Source organism: Pristis pectinata, chromosome 1, assembly GCF_009764475.1.
Source record: "Pristis pectinata isolate sPriPec2 chromosome 1, sPriPec2.1.pri, whole genome shotgun sequence".
Classification (NCBI taxonomy): Eukaryota; Metazoa; Chordata; class Chondrichthyes; order Rhinopristiformes; family Pristidae; genus Pristis; species Pristis pectinata.
The window spans coordinates 106,658,683-106,685,963 of NC_067405.1; the positions used below are offsets into that span (position 1 = coordinate 106,658,683).

Genomic DNA, 27,281 nt, shown 5'->3' on the forward strand with positions numbered 1-27,281 from the left:
GGAGTTAGCTGAAGCAGAGCTCGGGTGGGATGTCCACGTCCCGCTATCTGCATGTACCTCCCACCTGGGCGCTCGGCTTTGGTACGTGTCATCGAGCAGAGGGCGGAGCCGCGCCACCCCGGATGTGAATGCTGTGGCAGGGAAAGGTCACCAGTAATGGTGACGTTTCGGTGACTGTCGAGGAGGGAGCGTGTTGTCTTGTTTGGGGTAAGATGGACGGGTTCAGAGGAGCGTCGGCGTCCCCTCTCCCTGCTTTTTAAAATGAGGCCCGAACACCCGCCTCTGTGTCTTTGTTTCAGAACCGGTTTCGTGCGAGGGCTGTGGCGGCCGAACGCGTTTCCTGTCGTGACTGGGTTCCTACTGGTGGCAGCTGGCCTCCGATTCCATGGAGTGAAGTCGGCCAGTTTTAGCCAAGTGGTCCGTTTCACCCCCTTACCCCAATCCGTCGCACCGGCGGCGCCCTCCGCTCCGGCTCGGTCTTCTCTGGTAAGACAGTAGTGGGTAAAAACAAACTCGTCTTCATTTTTGAAGTGCAACCATATGGTTTTGAGTTGAAGTCAAATGCGTTCAGATCGTGTCTTATGTTTTTTTAACCAAAGGTTTAAACGTCGGAAAACAGCCAAAATGGTTTTGGCAGATTTGGGAAGAAAAATTACCTCCGCGCTGCGGTCCTTGAGTAACGCGACCATAATTAATGAGGAGGTATGTTAACCTGTGATTACAGAAAACGTAAAATGGGGGATTTTTTTAATTGTAGTTCGAAACACGCCATATCGTTACCAAAAGCGTCAGGTTATCATAACTAAGCCAAATCGTCAGTTTCTCCATTCATTATTCTATGTTGTAATTGGGGAGCTATTTTTCTCCTCTGATTTTAATTTAATTATTTTAACTCGTCGGAGGAAGTACGTGAATTTTAAAGTACGTGCATTTTAAAAGTTAAGTTATGTCAATTTAAAGTGACTATTCATTGTAAATCTGGAATATTTTCATATTTTTTATTTATTGAGCTTCAAGTATCTTGGTACCAGTGCACTGAATTTTTTAATGTTGGAGGAAATTGGAGCAACAGTGAGAGTTGGTGTCTCTGACCACTTGATTATCCTGTAGAGTAGACTTGTCAATTTGTGTTAATTTTAGTTGTTGTAACAAGCTGATGGAATTCTGGCGACATGATAGACTGTAGATATGTTTATCTTCTGTCCACATTGGAAAATCGATAATTGAAAATGCAAATATTCAATATAACTGCACTTAACCACTTTTGATGCACATGTGGTTGAAAATAGAATTATCATTGATTGGAATTGTGGCATAAGCATTACTGTTGAGCTGAGATTAAAAAGATTTATTCCTTTAATTTGCTTTCTGTACTTAATTTACTTGTTCATCTTTTATGTGCCTCCCCATTTTAAAAGTTTGACTTAAAAGGGATGATGTAGTGTAAAATATCCATAATTTACCTTCCATGGGCATACAATGAATTTTGCATAGCACTGAACTATATCCAACTCTGAAGAAAATATAGAGAATACGCTTAATCCTGATGCAGGGTTTTGACCCAAATGTCGACTATCCCTTTGTTTACAAAGATGCTGCTTGACCTGCTGAGTTCCTCCAGTACTTTTTTTTTGCTCCAGATTACAGCATCTGCAGTCTCTTGTGGCTCTACTATATGTTACATTTTGACTAAGTTTGTCATTTCACTAATTTCTATTTAACTTGAGTTTTGGTCTTCAACTTGTCCCATTCCATTCAGTAAGGTTCTCTCTGGCTCATCATCAATGAATTGTACTTCCTGCCTGTTGTTGTTTTCTTCCTGTCAGCTCTCAAGCATACAAGCAAGCGCTGATTCTTCCTATTGAACATTTTAAATTGCACTTTCCATTAGAGTACATATAGAAGAGTCATCATTTTAATCTGGACATGTTGGCTGCCAGGACTCCACAAGTTGTTAATACAATGAGTTGTCATATTACATTTGAAATAGCCATTACCTGCTGTCACAATCATATCTGTCACTCCCAAAAGTGGGCCTTTCTTGTTCAGTACTAGAAAATGGCTATTTAATGTGATATAATTGAAAAGAACTAAATTTGTATTGCTCAAATTAAGCCCTCTGAGTATTGGAGTTGATTGATATGTTTGTTTTGGAAACATTTGATAAGATGATTTGTTAACAACAGATCCTATGATTGCCCATATCTTATCAGATGTTGAGCTTTTCATGAAGAGTTTTGTTTACCCAATGGGAAATGACCTAGTTGGAAACTGGGTAAGTTTTTGACTTCTGTGTTATTGTGAAAGCACATAGCATTATGTGACAAGAGGTCTCTGGCTCAACCCTGATGACCGTTTGGTCGCTCCTGTTTTGGGAGCAGGTCAAGTAATGATGCTCAGGATCAGAATTTTTCATTATGCAATGAGAAATGCATTTTGAAATTTGGAATGACTGCTGGGTGATAAATTAGTTGTATCTGTTTTTTCTTTAATACAAATTTCAATGAAACACATTTCGATAAAATAAAGTAAGCTGACCCATAAGCTTATGATTTTGGTGAATAGTGAAGGGATAAAAAATTGTAACTTTAATAACATGTACTTCATTCTTAGGTTTTGAATGCTATGTTAAAGGAAGTATGCACTGCTTTACTTGAAGCAGATGTCAATATAAAACTTGTGAAACAGCTTAGAGAAAATGTCAAGTAAGTATTAAAACCGTAATTTTACATCATGATATTTTCTTTTTTTTTAATGTCCTGATGGGTTAATATAGCAGAATTGTTATGCTGGCCAAAATCAGACTTGTTTATAAATTTACCATTAAGCAATTCGATGGCGGTTGGAGTGAATCCTGGTTTTAAAATGTTTCTATATTGTTAAAATTTAGTTCTTTTGGAATGCTGAGTATTGCCACAATGGACAGTGTTCTTGCCTTTAGAACAAAGAACATAGAACAGTACAGCACAGTACAGGCCCTTCGGCCCACGATGTTGTGCTGACATTTTATCCTGCTCTAAGATCTATCTAACTCTTCCCTCCCACGTAGCTCCCCATTTCTCTATCATTCATGTGTCTATCTAATAGTCTCTTAAATGTCCCTGATGTATCTGCCCCCACAACCTCTGCTGGCAGTGCATTCCATGCACCCACCACTCTCTGTCCCCTTAAACATTCCTCCAATATCCTTAAAATTATGTCCCCTCATCTTAGCCATTGTCGCCTTGGGAAGAAGTCTCTGACTGTCCACTCGATCCATGCCTCTTGTACACCTCTATCAAGTCGCCTCTCATCCTCCTCTCCAAAGAGAAAAGCCCTAGCTCACTCAACCTATCCTCATAAGACATGCTCTTCAATCCAGGCAGCATCCTGGTAAATCTCCTCTGCACCCTCTCTAAAGCTTCCACATCCTTCCTATAATGAGGTGACCAGAACTGAACAGAATACTCTGAGTGTGGTCTAACTAGAGTTCTATAGAGCTGCAACATCACCTCGTGGCTGTTGAACTCAATACGACAGCTAATGAAGGCCAACACTCCATACACTGCCTTAACAATTCTATCGACCTGCACAGCAACCTTGAGGGATCTATGGACCTGGACCCCAAGATCCCTCTGTTCCTCCACACTGCTAAGAGTCCTGCCATTAACCTTGTATTCTGCCTTCGAATTCAATCTCCCCAAGTGTATCAGTTCACATTTATCCAGGTTGAACTCCATCTGCCACTTCTCAGCCCAGGTCTGCATTCTATCAATATCCTGTTGTAATCTACAGCAACCTTCTACACTATCCACAACACCACCAACCTTTGTATCATCAGCAAACTTACTAATCCACTCTTCCACATCCTCATCCAAGTCACTTATAAAAATCACAAAGAGCAGGGGTCCCAGAATAGATCCCTGCGGAACACCACTGGTCACTGACCACCAGGCAGAATACGCTCTATCTACCACCACCCTCTGTCTTCTATGGCCGAGCCAATTCTGAATCCACGCAGTTAAGTTTCCCTGGATCCCATGACTCCCGACTTTCTGAATAAGCCTTCCATGAGTAGGCTTTAATGAAACAAGCCTTCCAATAAGTCTTCTTTGAGAGAAGGAAACTCTCCAGTGGGGTAAAAATCGGGATTTGTAGTTTTGTGAACAAAAATAACTGAATAAAATTATTGAATATATTCAAAATTGAGCATAGCTTTATAAGACAGCTTGGTGGCACAGAACTTAACACTGCTGCATCATCACAGCTCCAGCATCCTGGTTTCAATCCTGCCTGTGGGTGCTGTGTGTAGGGATTACATGTTTTTCCTGTGATCGTGTGGGTTATTACCAACTGCTCCAGGTATCTCTTACATCTCAAAGACAAGCTGGTGGGTTGATTGGGTAAAATACCCCTTAGTGTAGGTAAGTGGTAAAAGGGAAGTCAATGGACATGTGAGAAGAAATATGTTGCAGAGATACAGGGGAATAGGAGAGGAAGAATGGGACTGGGAGTGATCTACTAGCAGCCATTATGAACCCACTGGTCAATATGTCCTGTGTTGTAATAAGTAAGTAAAGCTAAAACAGTGTGCTGGTTATTTCTAGAATCAGCTGCACTTATTCCTGTTATCTTGCACCTGTAAAGGATAAGCTGAAATGTTAATACAATTGTGAAACAGATGTTTGATTTGTCTCTTTGTTTTGGACATAAGCAATTGATCTCCCATTTGAGGAAAATATTTGTAGATTTGCACAAAAAACTATCTAATGGGTCATGGCATAAAGGGCTGAAGTTAGTACCTGTCTGTTTTCCAGTTTTTAGCCTTCATGTTGTTTAGCCTCCTATTTGAGAGGGACCCATGAGTGCCTGCTTTTGGCAATAATTTGGGTTTAAATTTGCACAGAGGTCAATTTGGCAGCATGTCTGTATGTTGTTTAATAGTCTATTTGTAAATGTCCCAAACCATAACCTTTTGATTGTTTTGAAAATATATTTTACATTTACCAAACTGTATTTCAGAGCAGCTATAGATTTGGAAGAAATGGCCTCTGGCCTCAACAAAAGAAGAATGATCCAACATGCTGTGTTTAAGGAACTTGTTAAGGTACCTGAGCCAATAAGACTAGAATTTTATATGTTGAATTTTTCTTATTTAAATTCAGTTGATTGCAATTTGCTTCTGTTATTTAGCTTGTAGATCCAGGAGTTAAAGCATGGACACCCACAAAAGGAAAACAAAATGTCATCATGTTTGTTGGCCTGCAAGGTAGTGGTAAAACTACAACTTGTACAAAGGTATTTAATTTTATTCAGTGACTGAGATTTCTTTGAAATGCTGCATTTCTGTTGTCCTGTCAACTGAGAGGCACCAGGTGGAAGGGATTCTTGTTATAAGGAAAATTGGGTCTTGCCTAATAGTGGAATGCTAGTGTTTAAGTCAATTATTGCAAGCCATTGTTGAAGTTTTGGAAAAGTTTAATACATGGTGGGACAGGAGGATTGGGTTGGTAGAATTTTAAAATTAAAGAATGCCAGAATATGTGACTTGGAGTGGCTTTAGAGCCAGGGATTCAAAAATGTAGTGGATTTAGCAAGCTGAGCCTTATGATTTCAACATAAATGACAGAAGGATCCCTGTGGTAGTTCAATATAAATAAAAGACCACCATTTAAGTTTGTGGAAAATAAGTTAAAATACATCAATTTTACTATGGAATACTTCATATTGTTCAAACTGATGTTCTGAGTACCACTTTTTTTTTTGCATTGAATAATCTATAAATTTACTATCCTGGAATTCAGGAACTCTGGATTGAAGTGTACTAACTCTAATGAAAATATCCCACTTGAGTTTTCAGGGATATAAAGCCAAAAAAAAATTGTAACTTATACAAAACTATTTTAACCTAGCACAGTCATAGAGTTGTACAGCACAGAAACAGGCCCTTTGACCCACCATATCCACATTGGCCATTGCACTGATGTATACTAATTATATTTACCCATATTGGGTCCATAACTTTCTATACCTTGGTGATTCAGATGCTTGTGTAGATGCTTCTTAAATGTTGTGAGGATCTGCCTCCACTGCTTGCTTAAGCAGCATATTACAGATTCCAACCATTCTATGGTGGTGGGGGGGGAGTTCCCCCCCTCATGTCTCCCTCTAAATCTACTATCTTCCACCTTAAACTATGCCTCTTAGACAGCCTTACCATGAAGAAATAATTCTTACTATCAACACTATCTCATAATTCTGTACGTCTGTGTCAGGTCACCCTTTAGCCTCCTCCACTCCAAGGAAAGCAAAGCTACTTTATCCATTCTCTCTCTCTCTAACTAAAATGCTCTAAACTAGGCAACATCCTAGTGGATATCTTCTGCACCCTCTCCAGTACAATTACATCTTTCCTGTAGTGGGATGACCATAATTGCACACAGGTGTGGCCTAACCAGTGTTTTATAAAGTTGCAGCACATGTCCCAACTCTTATATTCTCAGCTACAGCTGATGAAGGCAAGCATTCTATGTACCACCTTTACCATCCTCTTCACCCATACTGCCACTTTCAGGGATTTCTGAACTTGTACCTAAGGTCCCTCTGTTCATTAACACTCCTTGGGGGCCCTACCATTTATTGTATATGTCCTACCCTTGTCTGCCCTTTCCATAATGTGTCACCTTGCATGTCAGGATTAGATCCCATCTGCCATTGCTCCACACAACATCCCAGCTGATCTATATTATGCTCTAGCCTTGGACAACCCACCACCTATTTTCATATCATCAGCAAATTTACTAATCACACCTCCTTCTTCTACATCTAAGTCATTAATGTATAGCACACTCATCAGAAGTCTCAACACTGGCCCATGTGGTTTGCCACTGCTCACAGACTTCTAATGAGACAATAACCCTCTGTCACCACCCCTATCTTCCTATTATGAAGCCAATTTTGGATCCATATTGCCAGCTTGCCCTGGAAACAACACATTTCATGACATATAAGTCAGTGATAATAAATCTGATTCTGATCCCATGGGCTCTAATATTGTGGACCAGTCTACCATGCAGGTCCTTGTAAGAGGCCTTACTAAAATCCATTTAGACAAAATCTACTACACTGTCCTCATCAATCTTCTGAGTTACCTCTTTTAAAAAAAAAACTCTTAAATTAGTGAGACAGGATTTTTCACGAACAAAGCTTTGCTGATTATCTTTAATTTCTGCTTTTCCAAGTGTAAATAAATATTGTACCTCAGAATTTTTTTCCAATAGTTTCCCTACCACTGATGTAAGACTCACTGGCCTCATGTTCATCTGGCTTATCCATGCAGCCAGAAAAAAAGATAATATTTACCATTCTCCAATCATCTGGTACCTAACCAGTACCTCACAAATATGCAAATATCTCCATCCTTGCTTCCTGTAGCAGCATGGGGTACATCTCATCAGGCCTTTGGGAGTTATCACTTTTTATGCACATCAAACACCTCCTCCTTAATGTTTACATATTAATGCAATAGACTTAATAAATAGGGCCCTTCTTAGACAGTGCCCCAATAGATCCAAGCACTGGAACTTCCATCAGAATATCACTGTTCCCTATCCCTGAACTACCACATCATTCTCCTTGGTGAATACATGTAGAAAGTATTCATTTGGGACCTCACCCACATCCCCTGGCTCCATACAGCATATGCTTCATTGGTTCCTCAGGGGACCAACTCTTTCCCTGGTTACTGTTTTGCTACTAAAGTATGTACAACATGCCTTGGGGTTCTTAAACTAGTGACATAAATATGGAAAATGTTGAAAAGTTGTTTTAAGGGAGGTGGAGGCTGTTGATTCCAGAGATTGCACCTTTATTTGCTAAAGGCATGGTTGCACGATTACGTTCAAGGAGCGCAGAAATGTGAGGATTATAGGACTGGAGGAGGTTATAGATAGAAGGGTTAGATTTGAATATTTTAATATCAACCTGTTCCTTGACTATGTTAATATGGTGACCACAAGAGTGATGGGAGATGAACAGGACTCATTGGAAGTTAGGGCATCGGTAGCACATCTTATTGTTTGGAGAGCAGAAATGGGGAAGCCAGCTAGTTGTGCACTGGAATAATTTACAGGTAAATACAGGTAACTGTTTCAGCAGCAGATTAGCTTGAACTAGTAGTTGATTGGGCAATAATACAGAGTTAGAAAGGTGAACTTGATGTAGTCTGACGCATTTCTCAGGTACAAATGTGACACCAAGATTGCAAACTGCCTAGTTCAATTTTGGTTAGTTGCCAGGATGAGGCTTGTTGTTATTGGCTAGAAAATGGAATTTGTGATGGAGACCAAATTCAATGGCTTTGGTCTCCTCAATGTTTAGGAAACACTATCATCCAGCGAGGCTTTAAATGGGAAATTACCTTGCAGAATTCAAACTTCTTTTTCTAATGCTGGCGGTGAGCCAGAGAAGCTTTTATTTTTCACTTAATTTTTGTTGTGGTACCATTTCACTTTTTTCTTGTAGCTAGCATACTACTTTCAAAGAAAAGGCTGGAAGACTTGCTTGATATGTGCAGATACATTTAGAGCAGGTATGTATATTGTTTTATAAATACTTGATGAAAATGAGGCCTATTTTTTAAAATGAATAATGTATAGAAATTTTGTTTTCATATTAAGTGTGTTTTGAGCGAATGGGATTTTCTTGAATAAAAATGTAATCAATAATTTATAAGACAGAATGAACCAGCATTCTGATATATACTGTGATTTAAAATGCTAATTGCAATAATTTCATTCTGATATAAATGACTAGATCTTAGGGAAATTACCATTTTCTATAGATTAATCATTCTTCGATTTCAAATGGATGCCACCATGATAGTGTAAAAGATTACGCACCTGGAAATTATTGTGAAAACTTTACCTTGTCTGTGATAATGTAATTGTGTACATTTAAAGAGGTTAGTCGCAAATAAAATTTTGTTTTCAGTTTCAGTTTTGGAGAACTTCTTGTTTTCCCTTCAGCACTAAAATGTTTAATCCACATTGAGTGAATCTGACAAAAGCAGATTTTTGTACTTGGAGACAACTGCACAATAAAAACAAGTTTACATGTTTTACAGTACTTTGTTATAACTAATGGAGAAATACTACCCTGTGTGCAATTATTATACCATTTTGGTGAAAAATTATGCATTTTATAAAATCATCAAAACTAGTGTTAAAAGGCAGGTAGGAAGTTGCTTTTTAAATGAAGCAGAATTTGTAAGAAAATGCCAGCCACCTTAATTTCTGACTACAATGTCCTAACGTATACTGATCTCCTGTGTTCCTATAATTTACCATCAAATTCTATTGCCTTAAAAGTTGGCCATTTATAATTCCTTGAGTTTTTTCAGTTGCTTAATTACTGAGAACAATGTTTTATAACCCTCTCTATGCCAGACACCTGATATTCTTAACTAAATGAAATCAGCTTTGTACTGTAAAACTTTTGTGCCAGAGTAGCAGATTTTCTCTACTATTGGATATTACTCCTATTGTCCCAACACAATTTTATTTCACTCTTTAAATACGTTAGTATACTAAATTTTCTAGTGAACCCATTGAGTTTAAACATAGTGGGAAACTAAGACCCAATGAGTTTAAAGAGTGTGGAAAACAGAATTCAGTGAGTTTTTGCTTCAGCTGCTGCAAGTGTGGGCTGGGCATGCATCTGGAGCTGGGGTCCAGATCTGACAAACTGAAACTTACAAGCATTCCAGACATCAGCATGTATTCTAAACCCTGGCTCGCACTCTGGACCATGGCACTGGCTGCAAACCTACTTGCATTCCTGACCCCTGATGTTCCCTACCCAGTTCTGTCTGCACACTTGGTTCACGCTCTGAATAATACACAACTGACTCGCAAGTATGTGGATGCATGGAAAGGAAGTCCAAAGGTCCTGAGGACTTGGTATACTGATGAGTGAGCCAAATGCTGAACTATTCTGAATATTTGAATACTGGATAATCAGAGTTTTGCTGTAACTTGTTTAAAATAGGATGTTGAGTGGCAAGTATGCTGAAAATTTGATCAAAGCACTTTAATTTTGGCCTGCAGGTGCATTTGACCAACTGAAGCAGAATGCAACCAAAGCAAGAATTCCATTCTATGGAAGGTAAGATTTCCAGCTGAAGATAATCGAGGGAAATCGTTAATAGTACACTAAATTAATCAGGAAATAATTGCGATTAATTATAGTTGGCCAGATTGTGTTGATTTTTGTTTACCAACCACTGCTGATGGCTGCAGTGCTTGCATCAGTGTATTTTAGGCACATTGCAGTGTGCAAGTAGAGAATACTGTGGAGACAGGGTAATGATGCATCTGACCTCCCATTCTGTTAATGGAATCAGCACTAAGTACATGGCAGTTCCTGATCAAAAATATGCTCAATATAGGTTCTCTTTGTATTTGGCCCCTCAGATTTGCATTTGTACAGATCTTCATTGTAAATTAAGCTAAGTGTTTATTTTCCTGAAACTAACTTGTATGAGACAATGGTTAAGTAAATTTAAATTTTTAATATTTTAAATTTGCTTGTTACCAAGTGTTTCTGATGATTGGAGACATCTCAAAACAAGGCGGCTTTCTGACAGCTCTTGCTATCAAAAGGCAATCAGTGGTCTTGCTCGATCCTATTTGGGGGCTGGTCAGCAGCCAAGGTTGAGAGCTGTCATGGTGATTGCAAAGTAATTCTGTCCAATTGCTAACTAATAGATCTCTTGCCAACAACTTGAAACAAGTTATGGTAAATTGCATCTGTGGTGTTCTGAATAAGACCTTAGGATAAGAGGATAGATAGTTAAACAAGGGGAAACAAAATGGCACAGCAGTCTTTATTCATTCAGTTCTCTTGGATTGCTGACTATTTCAGCTTAGCCACTTCAGTAGAACCTCAAGAGACATGAACCTGGTTAGTATTCATTGGTTATGACACAGCACCAGACAAACCATTATGTATGACATGAAGATATTGCTGTATGTGTGAATCACCAAGGTAATGTGCTTTAAATGTGTTGGTTGTAATAATGAGAGAATAAAACCTAGATCACTTTTTTGTTTTAGTGTTAAATCATTTGCATCGGGTACTAACGTGAGTTCTTCTGAAGAATCTAAATGCTTAATTTCCATTATTCTAAACTGTACTAGTTCTGAATTTTCTTTCAATGTAAAATAAAAAATTAAAATGCCATGTATATTGAACATGCATGCAATCTGAATAGCTGATGTTACACCTAAATGTGAACAGGTACTCAGCAGGACAGGCAGCATCTGTAGAGAAGAACAGGTTAAATGTTTCTAGCAATTGAACTTTGTAATGAAATATTCTAATAATGTGCTAAGGTTCTTGTAAACCAAGAATTTTGGAGCACAGAAATTGCCCATCCATGCTAATCCCATTTGTCTGCAATAGGTCCATATCCCTCTATACCTTCCCTGTTTAAATACCTGTCAAAATGCTTTTAAACATTGTAATGGTATCTGCTTCTACCACCTCCTCTGGCAGCTCGTTTTAGATAACCACCACCCTTTGTATGGGAAAAATTTAACCCTCAGATATCCTTTCAATTTGTTGCCTCTCACCTTAAATCTGTGTCCTCTAATTTGGACCTTCCTGCCTTGAAAAAAGATTCTGACCATCTGTACTATCTATGCCCTCATAATTTTATAAACTTCTATGAGGTTATCCCTCAGCCTCCTGCATTCCAGTGAGAATAAACCCAGCCCATCCAATCTCTGCTTATGATTGCAGCCCTCCATTCCAGGCAACATCCTGGTGAATCACTTCTGCACTCTTTTGCTAATGCATCTTGTCTGTAATGTGATAACCAGAGCTGCACAAATTCTTGGTTTAAAGAACCTTGGCACATTTATTAGAATATTTCATTACAAAGTTCAATCACCCAAAACATTTTATTTTTTTTTCCACGGATGCTGCCTGGACCTGTTATGTACCAGTTCATATTTGGGTGTAATTTCAGCTATTCAAATTACAAGATAAATATACGAATTTTAAAATAAAATGTTTTCTTGTTCTAATTAGCTACACAGAAATGGACCCAGTGATCATAGCCTCAGAAGGCGTGGAAAAATTTAAAAAAGAGAACTTTGAGATAATAATTGTTGATACCAGTGGCCGACACAAACAGGAAGATTCATTATTTGAAGAAATGTTGCAAGTTTCAAACTCCATAGTAAGTTTTCAATATGATTGGGAAAAACACACTTTGTCTGTTTGAAGCTGGTATTGTGGAAAAATCTACCTGTTTCTTTCTGAACACTATTTTAGCAACCGGACAACATTGTTTATGTAATGGATGCATCAATTGGTCAAGCCTGTGAAGCACAAGCAAAAGCTTTCAAGGACAAAGTGGATGTTGCATCAGTTATTGTTACGAAGCTCGATGGTCACGCTAAAGGAGGAGGTGCCCTTAGTGCGTAAGTGCTCTAGATTTTATGAATGTGCTAATTTTTTGCTTGGCATTTTAATAAGAAGGCCCATTCAGATTTGTTAATACAGAACATAGTTTAATAAATATAATAATGGGTTTAACTTAAACATTGGAAAATTTTGGTTATGTCAGTTGACAAGTTCTACATGTAATTTTGGATTGAAGTTGAATACTCTTGATACAATTTCAACTTAGTGTTTTTTTTTCCTGTTGGGGTGGTGCTCATTTGTTCTTTGGAAGTTTCCACTCCTGGAGCAGGACCAAAATGGCTAACGAATCATGAATGAGATTCTGTATGGTTTGTGACAAAAGAAATCAACTTGTTTTTATCCTTTTTGACCTGTCTGCAGCTTACTACAGATTGGATTAGATGACTCCATTACTTTTCTATGTTCAGCTGGACAGGATCACATGGAACTTTCTCTATCCTTGTCTCTCTAGTTGAAGACAGCTAGGTACACCAGTATAAGAGGCTGTGGTGCCTCACTATGGTGCATTCTTAGCCCTTTTATTTCTTGGTAATGTTGTTTGAAAAACCTCAGGTTTCCCATGAATGATTACATACATCTCCACCTCACTCTCTCCTCTGATTCCTCCACTGCCTTCATATTGTTCAACATCTGAGATTGAATGAACAGTCATTTCTTCCAATATAATAGTGGGAAAACCATAGCTATTCTTTTCAGCCCCTGCCACAGACATTGTTCCCTGGCCTTCAGCTCCAACCAATCAAGAAATGATTGGTCTGAAAGTGAACTGGAATTTCCAAATTTGATACCATGTTTGACCCAAGGTTTGGACCACATACAGTACATGATGCTGGTAAGGTCATTGTGGCCTAAATCCTCAAAACCATGTTTTTGTTACACCCAGTGCACTCGTGGCTGTCTTCCATTGTTCTGTTATCTGTAAATTTTGAAATCGCCCTGAATTCTGCTATGCATGTCCTAACTTGCACAGAGTCCCATTCACTCACCACCCCAGTACTTGCTGTCCTACATTGGCTTCTGGTTAAGCAGCACCTTATCAAATTATTCCATGGCCTCTGCACTTCCTATTTTGCTAATTTCTTGTAGTACTGTAATTATTTTCAGCTATCTGGCCTCTTGTTTGTTCCCTAATTTAATTAGGTTTTGACTGCCAGAATCTCAGGTTCTAGAATTCCAACCCAAACTTTCCATTCAGACTTTAAACCTGCTGAACTTTTCATCATCTCCTTGTGTGGCCTTGTTAACTTTTTTGTGAAGTGCCTTGTCATGTTGATGCAATAAAGCATTATAAAGTCATCAAAGGGCATTCTTTTTAAGGGTAATGGAAATGATGAATTTCTTTAAGATTTTTAGCATGCCTTGGGTTTTAAGGGGGAAAATATAAAGCTTGCTTGGAATTCCTTTGCTTTCCCAATTTACTAATGCACTTGCCTGTGGTTGGCTGATTTTTGCATTTTGTGACCCTCCAGTTTGTTACTCACAAGCTCGTTCAGTATAACTCCTTCAAAATTTCCAGTGTTTCAAAATTTAACACTAGTTATTTTTTTTGGTCTTGAGCTAGATTTTTTTACACAAAAATCCTATTAGAGAAGAACCTTTTTACAGGAAGCTAATCAAGTTTACAGAGTGATATGGATAAAGTTATAAACTAAATTTGAAGAGGGCAAATGGAATAATAAGTATGATTTTTAAATACAGAAATATGAAAATGTAGAGGGAGAAAGAAACTAAAAACTATGACATTATAATTATTTAGCAGATCCATTAGTAAACATCTAAAATATGAGGATGAAGCCCTGAAAGATGAGATATAGCTAGTAAAATATAAAAGGAAGAATGATGGCTGTGAGGTAGATCAAGAATTGGCTAAGTGTGATGAAAAGTTATAATCAATATGAAAAGTACTAGAGAGCTAATTAACAATTTGTAAAGGGCAAAGGGGCTTCAATTCATTCTAGGTGAGGGTTGCTGTTAAGTTGGTCAGGGTGAGGGAGAAGTTAGAGGCATAAGATATCCTATTATGTAGTTATATTGAGAACAGGTGTTAGTTGAAAGATTAGAGGGTGTTCAATATAATGATTGTTTTCATAAAGGAATACTCTGATAACCTGCATAATTACAGGTGTTGAATAGTGAAGAAAATTATTTTCTTAAACCCATAATAAAGTTAAACCACTTCATAACTGTAAAATGGTGAAAAAGCCAACACAGCTTTTGGAAAAGAATTCCATGTTGTGAAGAATGCTTTGAGGATACAGAATGTATGTTTGTTGGAATAGTGCAGTGGATGTGTTGTACATGAACATTAAGAAAGCATTAAATTACCCCCCACACACAAAATTAATGGCTCCGGAATTGGGCTAGTCACATCGTATCAGCTGAAAAACTAATTAATAAGAAATGTCAATATGAGGAATTTTTTTGTGTTAGACCATAAGATATAGGAGCAGAATTAGGCTATTTGGCCCATCAAGTCTGCTCTGCCGTTCAGTCATGGCTGACTTTCTTTTTAACCCCATTTTCCCCACCTTCTCCCTGTAACCTTTAACTCCTTAAGAGGTTTCTATTCTGGAACTGCTATTGCTTGTATACATGAATTGTTTGAATATTGAGCGGGAGCAATCAGTGTTAAAATTTGCAGGTACTAAAACAGGTAACATAGTAAATAACAGAGGACAAAAGGAAACCACAAAAGGACATCAGTAAAATGGTGGGATCAGCAAAAGGTGCCTAATGAAGTGTCAGACTTCCTTTAAATAGTGTTGTTTTACATTTTTTATATTAATAGAGAATACTAGCAATACTAAGCAGGTCATCTGTGGGACGAGGAACATGGTTAACGTTTCAGGTCAAAGCTTTTGTCACATCTGGAATTGTCATTATAGTTTTGGTGCAATAGTGGGGTTCACACATTATCTAGATCCCTCCTGTCTTCTTTACAGCCAGTTATAAGGCTCTAAGACATCTTTTCCATATAGTTTTTTTTTCCAACTTACTATCTCCACTTCCGAGTTGACTATATCTCTCGGCTATACCATCCATCATTTACCTATTCATTCGAACCAAGCTTGACAAATAGAGCATGTACATTCTACTGTGTAGCACTGATGACTTGTGGTCACTCCATAGCTAACTCTTCAACCCAGCCAGTTCCTTGATTGGATAAGCTCCATTCCTGAACCCTATTGACATCCATCTCCCGTCTCTTCAGCACTAATGCACTTAGCATTTTCTTGAAAAATGCCATTAAATACTTTTGGAGGCATTTTTACTGTTGAAATGGTAGTTGATAGAATTGCTTTTTTTTTTGCATCTCTCCAAGGTTGCTTTCCCACCTCATTTTTGAGGTTTAAATAATGCTTGTCTGTAGCAATACTTCATCGTTCCGCACAATATAGTGCAATCAATCTTCATAGTCTTAACATTCCCAGCTACCCATGCTAAACGGAGCTGGATGTGGAGGGCAGATCTTCCCTCTGCACCTGGTTGTGATGCAGTGAGCTCAAAATGAAGTTGGACAATGCAGTCCTGAGGTCCAGTCTTATGAACACTAACTAACTTTGATTGGAGGCAGAGCTGTGAAGCAGATTAATAGATGTCTCTTATGTGTATTTCCTTGTTTACAATTTAATCTTTTTTTTAACTTTAATACTTACTAATCGTTACAAACATTAATAGCTGAACAGCCCAAAAATCCCCTTTCAAATAAAGAAAGTCTCTGATACAATGACAGGTCTTGCGTAGTGAAGGATCTAATAGAAGTCTAATCGTGGGCTTTGGGACACATGACAAAGTGGGTGACAACAGAAAATTAAGATTTTGTAATGCAGAAGTGCACATTAACGGATAAAAAAGAAATTCCTCCAGCGTCATAGTGTTTTTCATCTGGATTCCAACACCTGCAGTCCTTTGTTTCTCTAAAAAAGAAATGCGTATAACTTAAATACTCAATTAACAGAATTAATGTTTTTTAAAATGAGTATTTTTTTTTCTTTAAACATTGAAATGTGAATATGTCCTAGATCAGAGGGTGTACTTTTTCCTATAATAATGGGTAATCCCAGCAAAATAGGGCTCTTTCATTGCACTCCGTGGGGAACAGTGACACATGCGGCAGCTCCTGTTACTCGCTAAGTTCCAGATTTAATGATGTAGGAATGCCACAGTTGGTAAGAACTTGCTCCTTGTGATCAGGCTTCAGTGTTAGTCCATCTGCTCTGTGAACTCAACTTGTATTTTTAGTTTAGTTTTTAACTTAAAATATATTCACAGAAGGAGGAAAAAAATCAACCTGCAGTCGAACTAAAAAGTTCCTCATAAACTCCTTCCGTGAATATAGCCTCAATTGAAAAGTGTGGTTTAAAAATTGCATTATTAATCAATGCATTAGATCTTGATATAATATCAACAAGTGCAGGTGACCCCCCACATTATGAAGGGGGTTTGTTGAAATTGGTCTGTATTGCGATTTTTCTGTAACATGAAGCTGAGGCATTTGCATAAAGAAATGCAAGTTGGGAAAAAAAGCATCAATTTATGTACTTTTTTCACATTCTGTGAGAGCAAATGTTGCTGCCTATCCTCACTGATTGCGGTCTGTTGGTCAAAGTCAAGGATCCAGTTACAGAGGGAAGTGTTGAGTCCCAGGTCTCTGAGTTTGGTGATGAGTTTGCTTGGAATTATAGCATTGAAGGTGGAGCTGTAGTCAATAAACAGTAGTCTAACATAGGGGAGGTGGTGGATGCAGGTATGGTAGCAATGGGAAGATGTATTTAGACAGGGATATGAACAGACAGTGAATGGGAGGATATAGACCATGTGCAGACAGATGTGAAGCTTAAACTGGCATCGTGGTCAGCACATTGTCTGCTGAAGGGCCTGTTTCTGTCCTGTACTAATCTATGTTTTATGTTCTTTACTTTCTGTTATAACTGATTGTCATCTGTCACCATTCTTAAGTTATGAATCCCATCTTTGGATAATGGAAAACCAAAGATTGCTTGAGTTTGCAAAAATCATAAATTCAATGAGGAAACATTTCACAATAACAAATATTAGCTTTATCAATAAGATTGTCTTCTATCTTTTGTAATTCCTTCTGTAAATGCTTTTATCTCTCCAAGTCCTGAATGTGATGGTTTTCCCAAAGCTATGGTGTTACTCACTGCAATTGTATTGTGTAATCTGTTATCTAATTGCAGTGTTCAGGTAACAGAATTGTTGGAATCTACTTGTTTTTCAAAATTATTTGAAGAAAAGCTATGGCGCAAACTTCTTAAGAAACAGTATGTGTGGAAGGAGGAGAATGGCGCATTGACCCAGCAGGTAGTGCAGTTATTTCACAGCTCTAAGACCCAACTTTGATCATGACTTCAGGTGCCGTCTGAATCAAATATGCGTGTTCTCCCTATGACACTGCGTTTCCATTTGGTTCTCTGGTTTTCTCCAATAACCCAAAGTTGGGCTGGTAGGTTATTTTCCCTGTAAACTTCCCCATTGTAGGTGAGTGGCAGGAAAATCCAAGAGGTCAATAGGTTACTGGGAAGTAAAGGGTAGATGGAATTGCTCTTGGCCAGCAGAGATTCAATGGTTGAATGGGCTCCTGTGTCATGAAGGTGTATGAAAAAGAAAAATACCAGCTAATTGCTGATTTTAGTTTACTTCTGTAAACAAAAGTAAATCTTTTCATTCTAATTGTATTTGATTTTTCTGAACCATAATAATTTTGCAGTGTATGGGAATTGTCCAATTATTATCTTTTTTGTGAACAAAATGGGAGCATGAGAAAGGGAGAGCACTTAGAGCAGCATGTCCTCAACCATGTTCTATATTTTGTTGCAGAGTGGCTGCCACCAAAAGTCCAATAATTTTTATTGGTACTGGAGAACACATTGATGATTTTGAACCATTCAAAACACAGCCCTTCATTAGCAAGTTACTTGGTATGTTTCCTTATTATTTTTGCTGTTGTATATACTTGTAAATAATATAACATCCACTAAAACTTTAATTTTCATGCATTCCAGGTATGGGTGACATTGAAGGTTTAATAGACAAGGTAAATGAGTTGAAATTGGATGACAATGAAGAACTAATAGACAAGCTTAAACATGGTAAGCTTGAATTTAAAATGTTGGGAGGGAGAACAGGTGGTTTTGAAACTGAAATGACTTAATGGCTTGCTTTTTCTTTTGTAGGTCAGTTCACTCTGCGTGATATGTATGAGCAGTTTCAAAACATTATGAAGATGGGTCCGTTCAGTCAGATAATGGTGCGTTTTAAAATATTTTCTGCAGTTCAACTAGGTAAAGTGCAATTTGGAACAATAAGTATTCTTAATTTAAAAAAAAAAGTTAACGTGGGCTCAATGATGGTTGGTGCCCATAAACACATAAGAAATTACAACTTTTTGTATTTAAGAATTTCATTGCCTTTTGTAACTGCATGCATCCTTTAATATTACATTTGATATTTTGGCCAGTTACAAATGGTTCTGTCCCAAATATATGTATTTTGGAAAGTCAGAGTTACACTTCTGTAATTAATTTATTCCCCATGTCTAATACCAATTATTTCTTTTTCTTCAAGGGTATGATCCCTGGCTTTGGAACCGATTTCATGAGTAAAGGCAATGAACAAGAATCAATGGCAAGACTGAAGAAACTGATGACCATAATGGATAGTATGAATGACCAAGGTATACTGGTGTTACTTTTTGTGCTTTATACTTGTAATTCAAACCTGCCCTGTTGGTATTGCACAGACATATAAAAATGACCATGTAGGAGCAAATATTTATAAAAGGAGATAAATGATTGTTGCTTTGCAGAATGTTGCTTTTTCCCTTGAGCTTCACAGCTACTTCCCCATCTCCAACCTCATTTTGCTTTGCTGAAGTTCTTGCACTGCAACTCCTTGACTTTGTTGTCTCTTGTTGTCAGCACCTCCATTCTTTTGACAGGATGTAGACGTTGTTGCCAAGGCTAGCATTGTGAGTTGCCCTTGTGAAGGTGGTAGTGAATTACTTTATGGAGATACTCTCTCAGGTTTGTGAGGTAGGGAGTTCTATGACTTGGATCTTGTGGCAATGGAGGAATGGTGATATATTTCGAAGTCAGGGTGGTGTGCACTTGGGCAATGAATCTGCAAGTGTTGGTGTTCCCATGTGTCTTATGTTCTTGTTGGTGGGGTTTGCCATTTTAGAAAAGCAGTGGGAGTGGTCTAAACAAGTCACTGTGGTGTAATTTGTAAATGAAACACACTGCATCTTTGTGCGAATGAAGAGGATGTTAGATGGGGTGCTCCCTTAGCTCCGGGGATCCTGGTACATTCATAACATTGGGTGTTGTCTGTGTGGAGTTTACACATTTCTCTTTGTATCACGGTGGGGTTCCACCAGGTGATGGGTTTCCTCCCATATGCTGCTATCCTGATTGGTATTGATATCAACTACCTGTATTGAAATTCCAGCATATTTAATTAGCTGAATATAAATGTAACAGCTGCTATGCTGGTATTTAAATTGATGTCAGTGAATCTTTAATCCAGAGTTCTGAGTTACTGGACTGGTAATCTATTCATTTTCTTTATCTGCATACTTGATAAAGGAATAGACTGGCCATTTAGCCCCTTTAGCCAAAATATGACCTGACTTTTTCTCCAAAATCTCCATGTCTTTGATTCTCACAAATCTTAATTAATGTTGGATTTAAAATTAGCAACTAGTCTGGCATTTGTTGAAACTTCTACCGCCCTCTTTGGGCAGAATTGTTTCCTAACTTCACTCCCAAAATGTTCGACTCTTGGCTTTTCGTCTCAGAACCTAGACTCTTGACCCTGTGGGAATAGTTTGTCTACATTTCAAGCCTGCCTTAATATCACCAACCCTAAACCTTCCAAATTCTATGGGGAACAAGGCCGGTCCCTTATGGGTTTTGAAACATATTGTTGCTTAAAATTGCCCTGAAAGCCCCCGGTGTTCACCCCATAAACTTTTTTTTAAGTTTTAAGTGCCCCCCCAAATGTATTTTATAAAATAAAATCTTTGTGATATTCATGTATTTATCACACACTTGTACAAGGGGCCTTTACGTCACTTCCACTGAGTTCTTCAATTTTAGGGAAGAATGTACTTGCATAGGAGGGAGAAAGCTCCTGAGGTTTCTAGTGACCTTTGAACATAGGAATGTCTGTGGATATCCAATAAGCTTTTAATAATATTCTGCATGAGATCAGAAGTATGAAGTGAGTACAGCCAGAAAATAAGGTAACAATAGATTGATTAATTGGCAGGTGGAAACGGGGAGAAAATTAATGTATTCTGTAGCAGTGCTCAGATCTGTACTGGGCCTCGGCTTTGCATTATGTATGTTAATTTGAATAAAATAGGGAAAAAGTTGTATGTGAAAGTTTACTGTTGGCACTAAGTTAGGAAGCGCAGTTAATTGTGTAGTTGGATGCAGGATGTTGCAAAGGGACGAGACCTTTGAGATGCAAAGCAATAAATAATGGGGATTGATTTTGCACCTTATGCCCTCTATTCACAGCAGTTTAGTAGAAAACTATTCTCTTCCTATTATGTAACTATCCTTTACTCAATGCATTTATCCTAGAGAAATTACCCTAATTTTATTGGAGAAGATGCTGTAACTATGTCGCATTCTATTCCTTCTACTTCCTACCAACTCTTTACAATAGATCCTCTAGGCTGCAGGGTCTGCTGTTTTATTAGTATATTCTTTGCTAAGTACTGCCTCCCATTCAATTTAGTGGTTCAGGTTATCTGAAGAAAAAGGTGGATCAAATAATTTCTAAGTGCTGACATTTGGAACTGAGAGGAGAGAGATTTTGGGAACTGGGTCCAAAAACCCAAAAAGTAGCATTCAGGCACAAAATATAATTTATAAGGCTAATTGTTAGTGTTAATTATTTTGACCAGACTGGAATACAAAAGCTGGAGCTTCCAACTGCAAAGAAATCTGTTTCAAGTTCATCTTAGTGATCCTCTGGTTGATGGGGTTTTTGCAGATGAATCCACACTAAGCTCTCACTAATACCCCCATCCTCATCCTAACGTGTAGTACCAAGAGCTCAATGATATGTGTCAGATCTGACCAAGGCTCTACATAAATGAAGCATGAGTTGTTCAGTGGCTTGTAGATGGTATAGGTTAGCTATAGTGTGCTGATGGTGGAGAGAGTGCATGGTTTAAGATGGTGAACAGGCATCTATGTCTTGAATGATTTCAAATTTCTTGATCGTTGACAAGTTTAAATTTGAAAGAATGTACCTTTAGGGAACTTCATGGCATTGATACTTTTTTCCTAGAACTGGACAATAAAGATGGTGCTAAGCTGTTTAGTAAACAGCCAGGAAGGATCCAAAGAGTGGCACGAGGAGCCGGTGTTACAACCAGAGACGTTCAGGAGCTTCTGACACAGTATACAAAGTTTGCTCAAATGGTGAAAAAAATGGGAGGAATCAAAGGTCTTTTCAAAGGTATGCAGGTTTTGCACCATTGTAGAATTCTAGAATAACAATGTTTCATGTATCTTGACAACAGTAAAATAACAAGCTGTGCCAATCGTGCACTAGTATTCTCAATCTGACACTGTGTATACTGCTAAAGGCATAAATGCTATCTGGGCAGCACAGTGGTACAGCAGCTAATGCTGCTGCTTCATTGCTCCAGTAACTCGGGTTCAATCCTGATCTCCAGTAGTCTGTGTGTGAGTCGCAATGCAGATGAGCGGGATTGATGGGATTATTGCGAGAACTAACATTGACTCCAAGGCTGAATGGCGTTTGCTTTGCAAGGAATTATTGAGATTGTCATTGTGAACTAAAGCCTGTTTTTCTTAAAAAAAAGAATTATAACCCGTGTAACTTGCCATATTTGTAACTTGCTCTTTTGGTCTATTAATTTTATAATTTAAACTAACTCAAGTTTATTAACAATTTTTTTTTGTTTGTGTGCAGGTGGTGATATGTCCAAAAATGTCAACCCATCTCAGATGGCCAAACTCAACCAGCAGATGGCTAAAATGATGGATCCAAGAGTACTTCATCATATGGGCAAGTATCTCCCTAACGTATTTCAAGGCTTGTATCTGTACATACTTGCCTTTTGCATTTTAATTTCTGTTATTTAGTAATGTTGCATTGTGATTTTATTTTTCCTGTTTAGGAAACCTATCTCCAGATAAAACTGGAGCTTGTTGTAAACACCTTTGTGATTGGAAAATATGGTAGCCTGATTGCATAATGTTTGAAACATTTCCATGTCCAATACAGTGGTTTAAATTGCAGGTTTGATGAGATGATATGTAATTTACAAGATGTGATGGGGAGATGTACTTTATGAAGGTCTGAGATAGGCAGTGATACTGATAGATGTTTTCTGTCATCTGTCCTCAGAAGAAATTAGAGGTGGGAGAGAAGAGTGAGTGGAGGGATTTGGGGTGAGGAAAGGGATAACAGAGCAGAAAGATAGTTGTATTATTGCTTAATTGTGGCAGTAGTTGTAAGATGAGTTGAAGGCAGGAAGGGAAAGGTGGTTGGGGGGGGGAAGAGGGGAATATGATTGGGTGGGAAGGAATATGTGTTTTGGAGGATTGTATCCTTGAAGCCACATAGCCAGCAATACTACTTCAATGCAGCTTGCAGTTCTTTCATTGCCATATTGTGTTGTACAACCCAGCAAGTTGTATCTAGGGTGAAAATCACAGGAGCAGCATAGGTTGTAGAAAAGTCAAAAGTGAAAAACAAATAGAGAAAAGGAGAGCAAGATCATGCAGAACAGCAACATGAAGATAGGAGAGATGTTGAAGAGACACCATGTTGATAACTTGCTGCATATTACACTATCTGTCCATCAGTGCCTTCAGTGCACCAGCATAGTCTTCAATTTGAAGAACAAGAACTCAAACCATTTGTGCCAAGTCTGTCAAGCAGCACTGATCCCTGCCTTAGCGTGTCTAACACTAGGCTCCTGAAGCAGTTACTCTGTTCTGAGCTGTATCACAGGAAGGGATTGCAAGTAAACAGAAGAGAAGATTAATGGATATTTTCACAGCCTCCTTTGGGGGGGGGGGGGGGGGGAGAACTGCAACTTCAGCACTAACTTTGTGAAATTGCTGGCACATGATGTTGAAAGTATAAAAGGAGCATTTGGATGACATTGAGAACCTAGAATTTGTGCCCTGGAAGCACACAAAGCCCTGCATAAATGGTGGAACAAGCTCTCCCCTCACATACCCAACCATCTGTGGAAAAGTCTGCAATTTCCATGTTGATCTTATCCATCACCTCAGAACCTACAAGACTGGCGTGGAAGCAAATTATCCTCCATCCTGAGGGCCTGCCCAGAAAGAAGAACTAACAAAATCTACCATGATTCACTTGGTTGGATTCATCACTGAAGGTTACACATACAAGCCTTGCACCTTCACTTGGAAGGAATGCCATCATTTGGATGAGACACTAACTCCTGCTCTTGTGGGCATATAGCATCCCCTGGTGATTTTGAAGAAAGGCGGAGAAGTTATCATGGTGTCCTTGCTAATATTTATCTCTCAATCAACAGCAAGAACAACATTAATCTATTCCGTATCACATTATTGCTTATGGGAGCTTTCTGTGGTGCAAATTGGCAGCCATGTAATTTGTGCTACAGAAGTGACTACACTTGAAAGTATAATTAAGACACAAGACTGCAACAAACACTGGAGATTTATACTGCCTATCTTCCCTCTACTCAGTCCTAATGCAGGGTCTTGACCTGAAACATTGACAATTCCTTCCACCACAGATGCTGCTCAATCCACTGAGTTCCTCCAGCAGATTGTTTATTGAAGTATAATTACTTGGCTGTAAAGTGCTTTGATAATGTGTATGTGAACTCTTCTGTGTATAAACTTCATATCCTGTCGTTGCAATTTCTTTCCTTTTTCATGTTTAGATCTAACTCCTTGTGTAAATATTGACTGAATTTCCCAAAACAATTGCCTGTCACTGAATTAAATTTTATTATACTATTCAGTCTAAATAGCTGAGTGACTTTGTACATTTAAAAAAAACTCAACCCAATTTTTGTGCCGAATGGAATTTCTTGTATTGTGGTAGATTAAAGAAGCAGCAAAACCTTAAGGTTGAGGGATTCAGTAGCAGGGGACCTGAAATGGGGCAGAGAAGTTCTTCTTATTGAGGTAGTGGTAGGCTACTTTAGTGATGGAGAAGCCACTGATTTGTAAGCTTGCCATGAGGTTGTACAGAAAGCTAAGGTAGGACACTCTCCAGCTCAGTCTGGCAATAGTCACAGACTGCTAAGGATAACATGGCTAGCAAATTGGCATCAATCATCCAATGACTCAATTGAAGTTTTTTTGTTTCTTTTTAGTCCTTGATGTTGGCCAAGCAATGTAACAGACTAGGAAGAATGATCTTGCATTAGGGTGGTAGAAGAACCCAAAGGATAAAATGTAATGGGCTATGGATAGAGCTGGAAGGATGTTAATGGATAGTAGCATCTCCATAGATGAGACTCAGTGGTTTGGTTTAATTCTTCAGTGATTCCTGCCTGTTGAAAACCAGCACTTCCACTTCACTCTGCAGATAGCCCTTGCTCTTCCTCCCTTGAGTCCCATTATTTCTAAATGCTGCCATCTCCATGTTTAAGTACTTCCAGAATCTTTCTTGATCCTTTCCCCAGATAGATCTTTGCCCATCTTCCAGATGCCAAGATCTGATCTGTCAGTGTACAACAGTTAAAATGCATTTCAATTGCTCTTTCCTTATCCTACTCAAATCTTTTCTTCAGTACTTTGTAAGTCTCAATCTATCTCAGTATCCATAGCAAATCTCTCAACAGTTCCTGGAATCCTGTTCGGTACCCACTTCTTTCCCTTTTCCACCATTCCCAGTATATTTCTGGAGAGTATAATTTGATTTATTTGATTGCTGTTATTTTAAAAACTACTAATTATATTTTCCCTCCAATTTAGGTGGAATGGCTGGCCTACAGACTATGATGAGACAGTTTCAACAAGGTGCTGCAGGAAACATGAAAGGCATGATGGGATTTAACAACCTTTGAAGCCAATGCCATAAATAAACTGTTGGCAAATTTGGAAGATAATTATAAACCTTTTTTTCCTTTGGGAGGGGGAGGAGGAAATAGAGTTTTTAACCTTAAAATTATTGAATAATATTGGTATACGATTGATTTCATTGTATGCTATTTGAATATGTTGAATAGAAAAAAAAGAAATCATTTAATGTAACTGCTGAAGTTTCATTGAGTGCTCAAATGATATTGGGTGAAATAAAATATTCCTTTAGCCAATATTTTCAAGTATGTTTCTCACTTTATGTTGTAAAATACAAATATAAAACATCATGTAAAAGTAGAATTACATTAATTTACTTCAAATTGTTTGCACAGGTAGGCAAACAATGTATAATTTGTAAATGCAGTGCTTTGTTCAAAACAAAATGAAGATTTTCATAAATGAATTTGCTTCTTACAAAAATTATGGTGTCTTTATTTTAGTGTCATTATAGAATTTCCCATGTTTTGACGTATTTAGTATGGAATGCTGATGGTTTTAAAACCACAATTCCATAGACTAAAAGCACCTGGTTAGGCTGGGAGGTATTGAGAAGAGGTGAGAAGACCAATGAAGGGGTTTGGCATTCTCACGGGAGAAAAGAAAATTGCAGGATTTTGTGCCATTGCCAGTGCGGTAATTTAATTCTGCTAATCGTTAAATTAAGAATTGGTTCTGCCTTTGTTGGAAGAAACAGTATTGCAATAAAAGGAGTGAGGAAAAATCGACAGCAAATGATGGAAATGTGGCCCTTTCAACTAAATAACAACTTTCACTTTTGGAGCACTTTTTAACATAAAATGTTACAAACTGCATCAGTAAGGCAAGAATTGAGCAAAAAGGGGAGGCATAAGATTAGCTTAACAATCACTTGGTTAAAAGAGTTGATTTGAGGCAAAGTCTTAAAAGTACATTGGAGGGGCTGAGGTTTTGGTTTCGGGAAGGTATTCCAGAACTTAGGGCTCAAATGGCATGGTCTCCTTGGCTGAAAGGAATGAGCAATGCTCAAGATTTCAGAATTTAGAGGAACAGAATTCTTGGAAAGTTGTAGGGTTTAATGGAAGTTGGAGAGAAAGAGGGCTGAGGCCATAAGTGTTTAATGTTGAGATGCTGATGGACAGAGATCCCACTGAATATCAGCAAGATCAGGGATGATGAATGAAAAGGGACTGATCCAAGTTACAATACAGACAGCAAAGTTTTTAGATTAACTCCAGGGTTGAATGAACTTTTCATTGATCTTGTTCCTGTTGTGATTTCCATGGCTATAAGTTTTCTGTCTTCAAGTGTGGGATGACCAATTATTGCATTCATTTAGCTGGCTTTGCCGACTCTTAGTCCACAAGCAGTCCTGTGACATCATTCAAAAAAAAGACAAGGAAAATCACTAATTCTGTTACAAATCAAGCAGAAAGCAGTAGCTATGTAAATATATTTAGTCATTATTCCAGTTTTTCAATGTTACTGGGTTATGAAAACAGCTGATACTGGTCTTTTTATTCATATTTAATTTGTGTTTAGTTGGAGCTATAAACTTCTCAAAAAGGGGCTTATTCATTCCCCTGCATTACTTTTGCCTACTTCCTGAGACATTGAGGCTGTTTATGGTACCTTCCTGCTAACCTAGTTGAGGGCAAATTACATGCTGGGTTTCTAGATTGTAATTATCCATAACACTTAAGATTTTAATCAGCAGCTAGCTAG

At 38.1% G+C, this 27,281-nt stretch overlaps 1 protein-coding gene across 1 annotated transcript; it reads left to right on the plus strand.

Moving 5' to 3' along the window:
- On the plus strand, nt 1-25,995 carry srp54 (signal recognition particle 54). The gene is made up of 17 exons (XM_052013244.1): nt 1-207; nt 300-486; nt 600-702; nt 2,614-2,705; nt 5,002-5,086; nt 5,173-5,277; nt 8,503-8,569; nt 10,086-10,143; nt 12,073-12,223; nt 12,319-12,467; nt 18,313-18,413; nt 18,498-18,584; nt 18,669-18,742; nt 19,060-19,168; nt 21,799-21,969; nt 22,450-22,545; nt 25,473-25,995. The coding sequence occupies exons 3-17, from the start codon at nt 625-627 to the stop codon at nt 25,562-25,564; spliced, it is 1,515 nt and encodes a 504-aa protein (XP_051869204.1). The 5' UTR covers nt 1-207; nt 300-486; nt 600-624; the 3' UTR covers nt 25,565-25,995.
- The last annotated feature ends 1,286 nt before the right edge of the window (nt 25,996-27,281 follow it).

Bases quoted from the DNA above. Each gene is read 5' to 3' on its own strand.
- srp54 (XM_052013244.1), top strand. From the start codon at position 625: ATGGTTTTGGCAGATTTGGGAAGAAAAATTACCTCCGCGCTGCGGTCC. The intron at 12,468-18,312 runs GTAAGTGCTCTA...ATTTTGTTGCAG, and splicing joins GGAGGAGGTGCCCTTAGTGC to AGTGGCTGCCACCAAAAGTC. The intron at 22,546-25,472 runs GCAAGTATCTCC...CCTCCAATTTAG, and splicing joins AAGAGTACTTCATCATATGG to GTGGAATGGCTGGCCTACAG.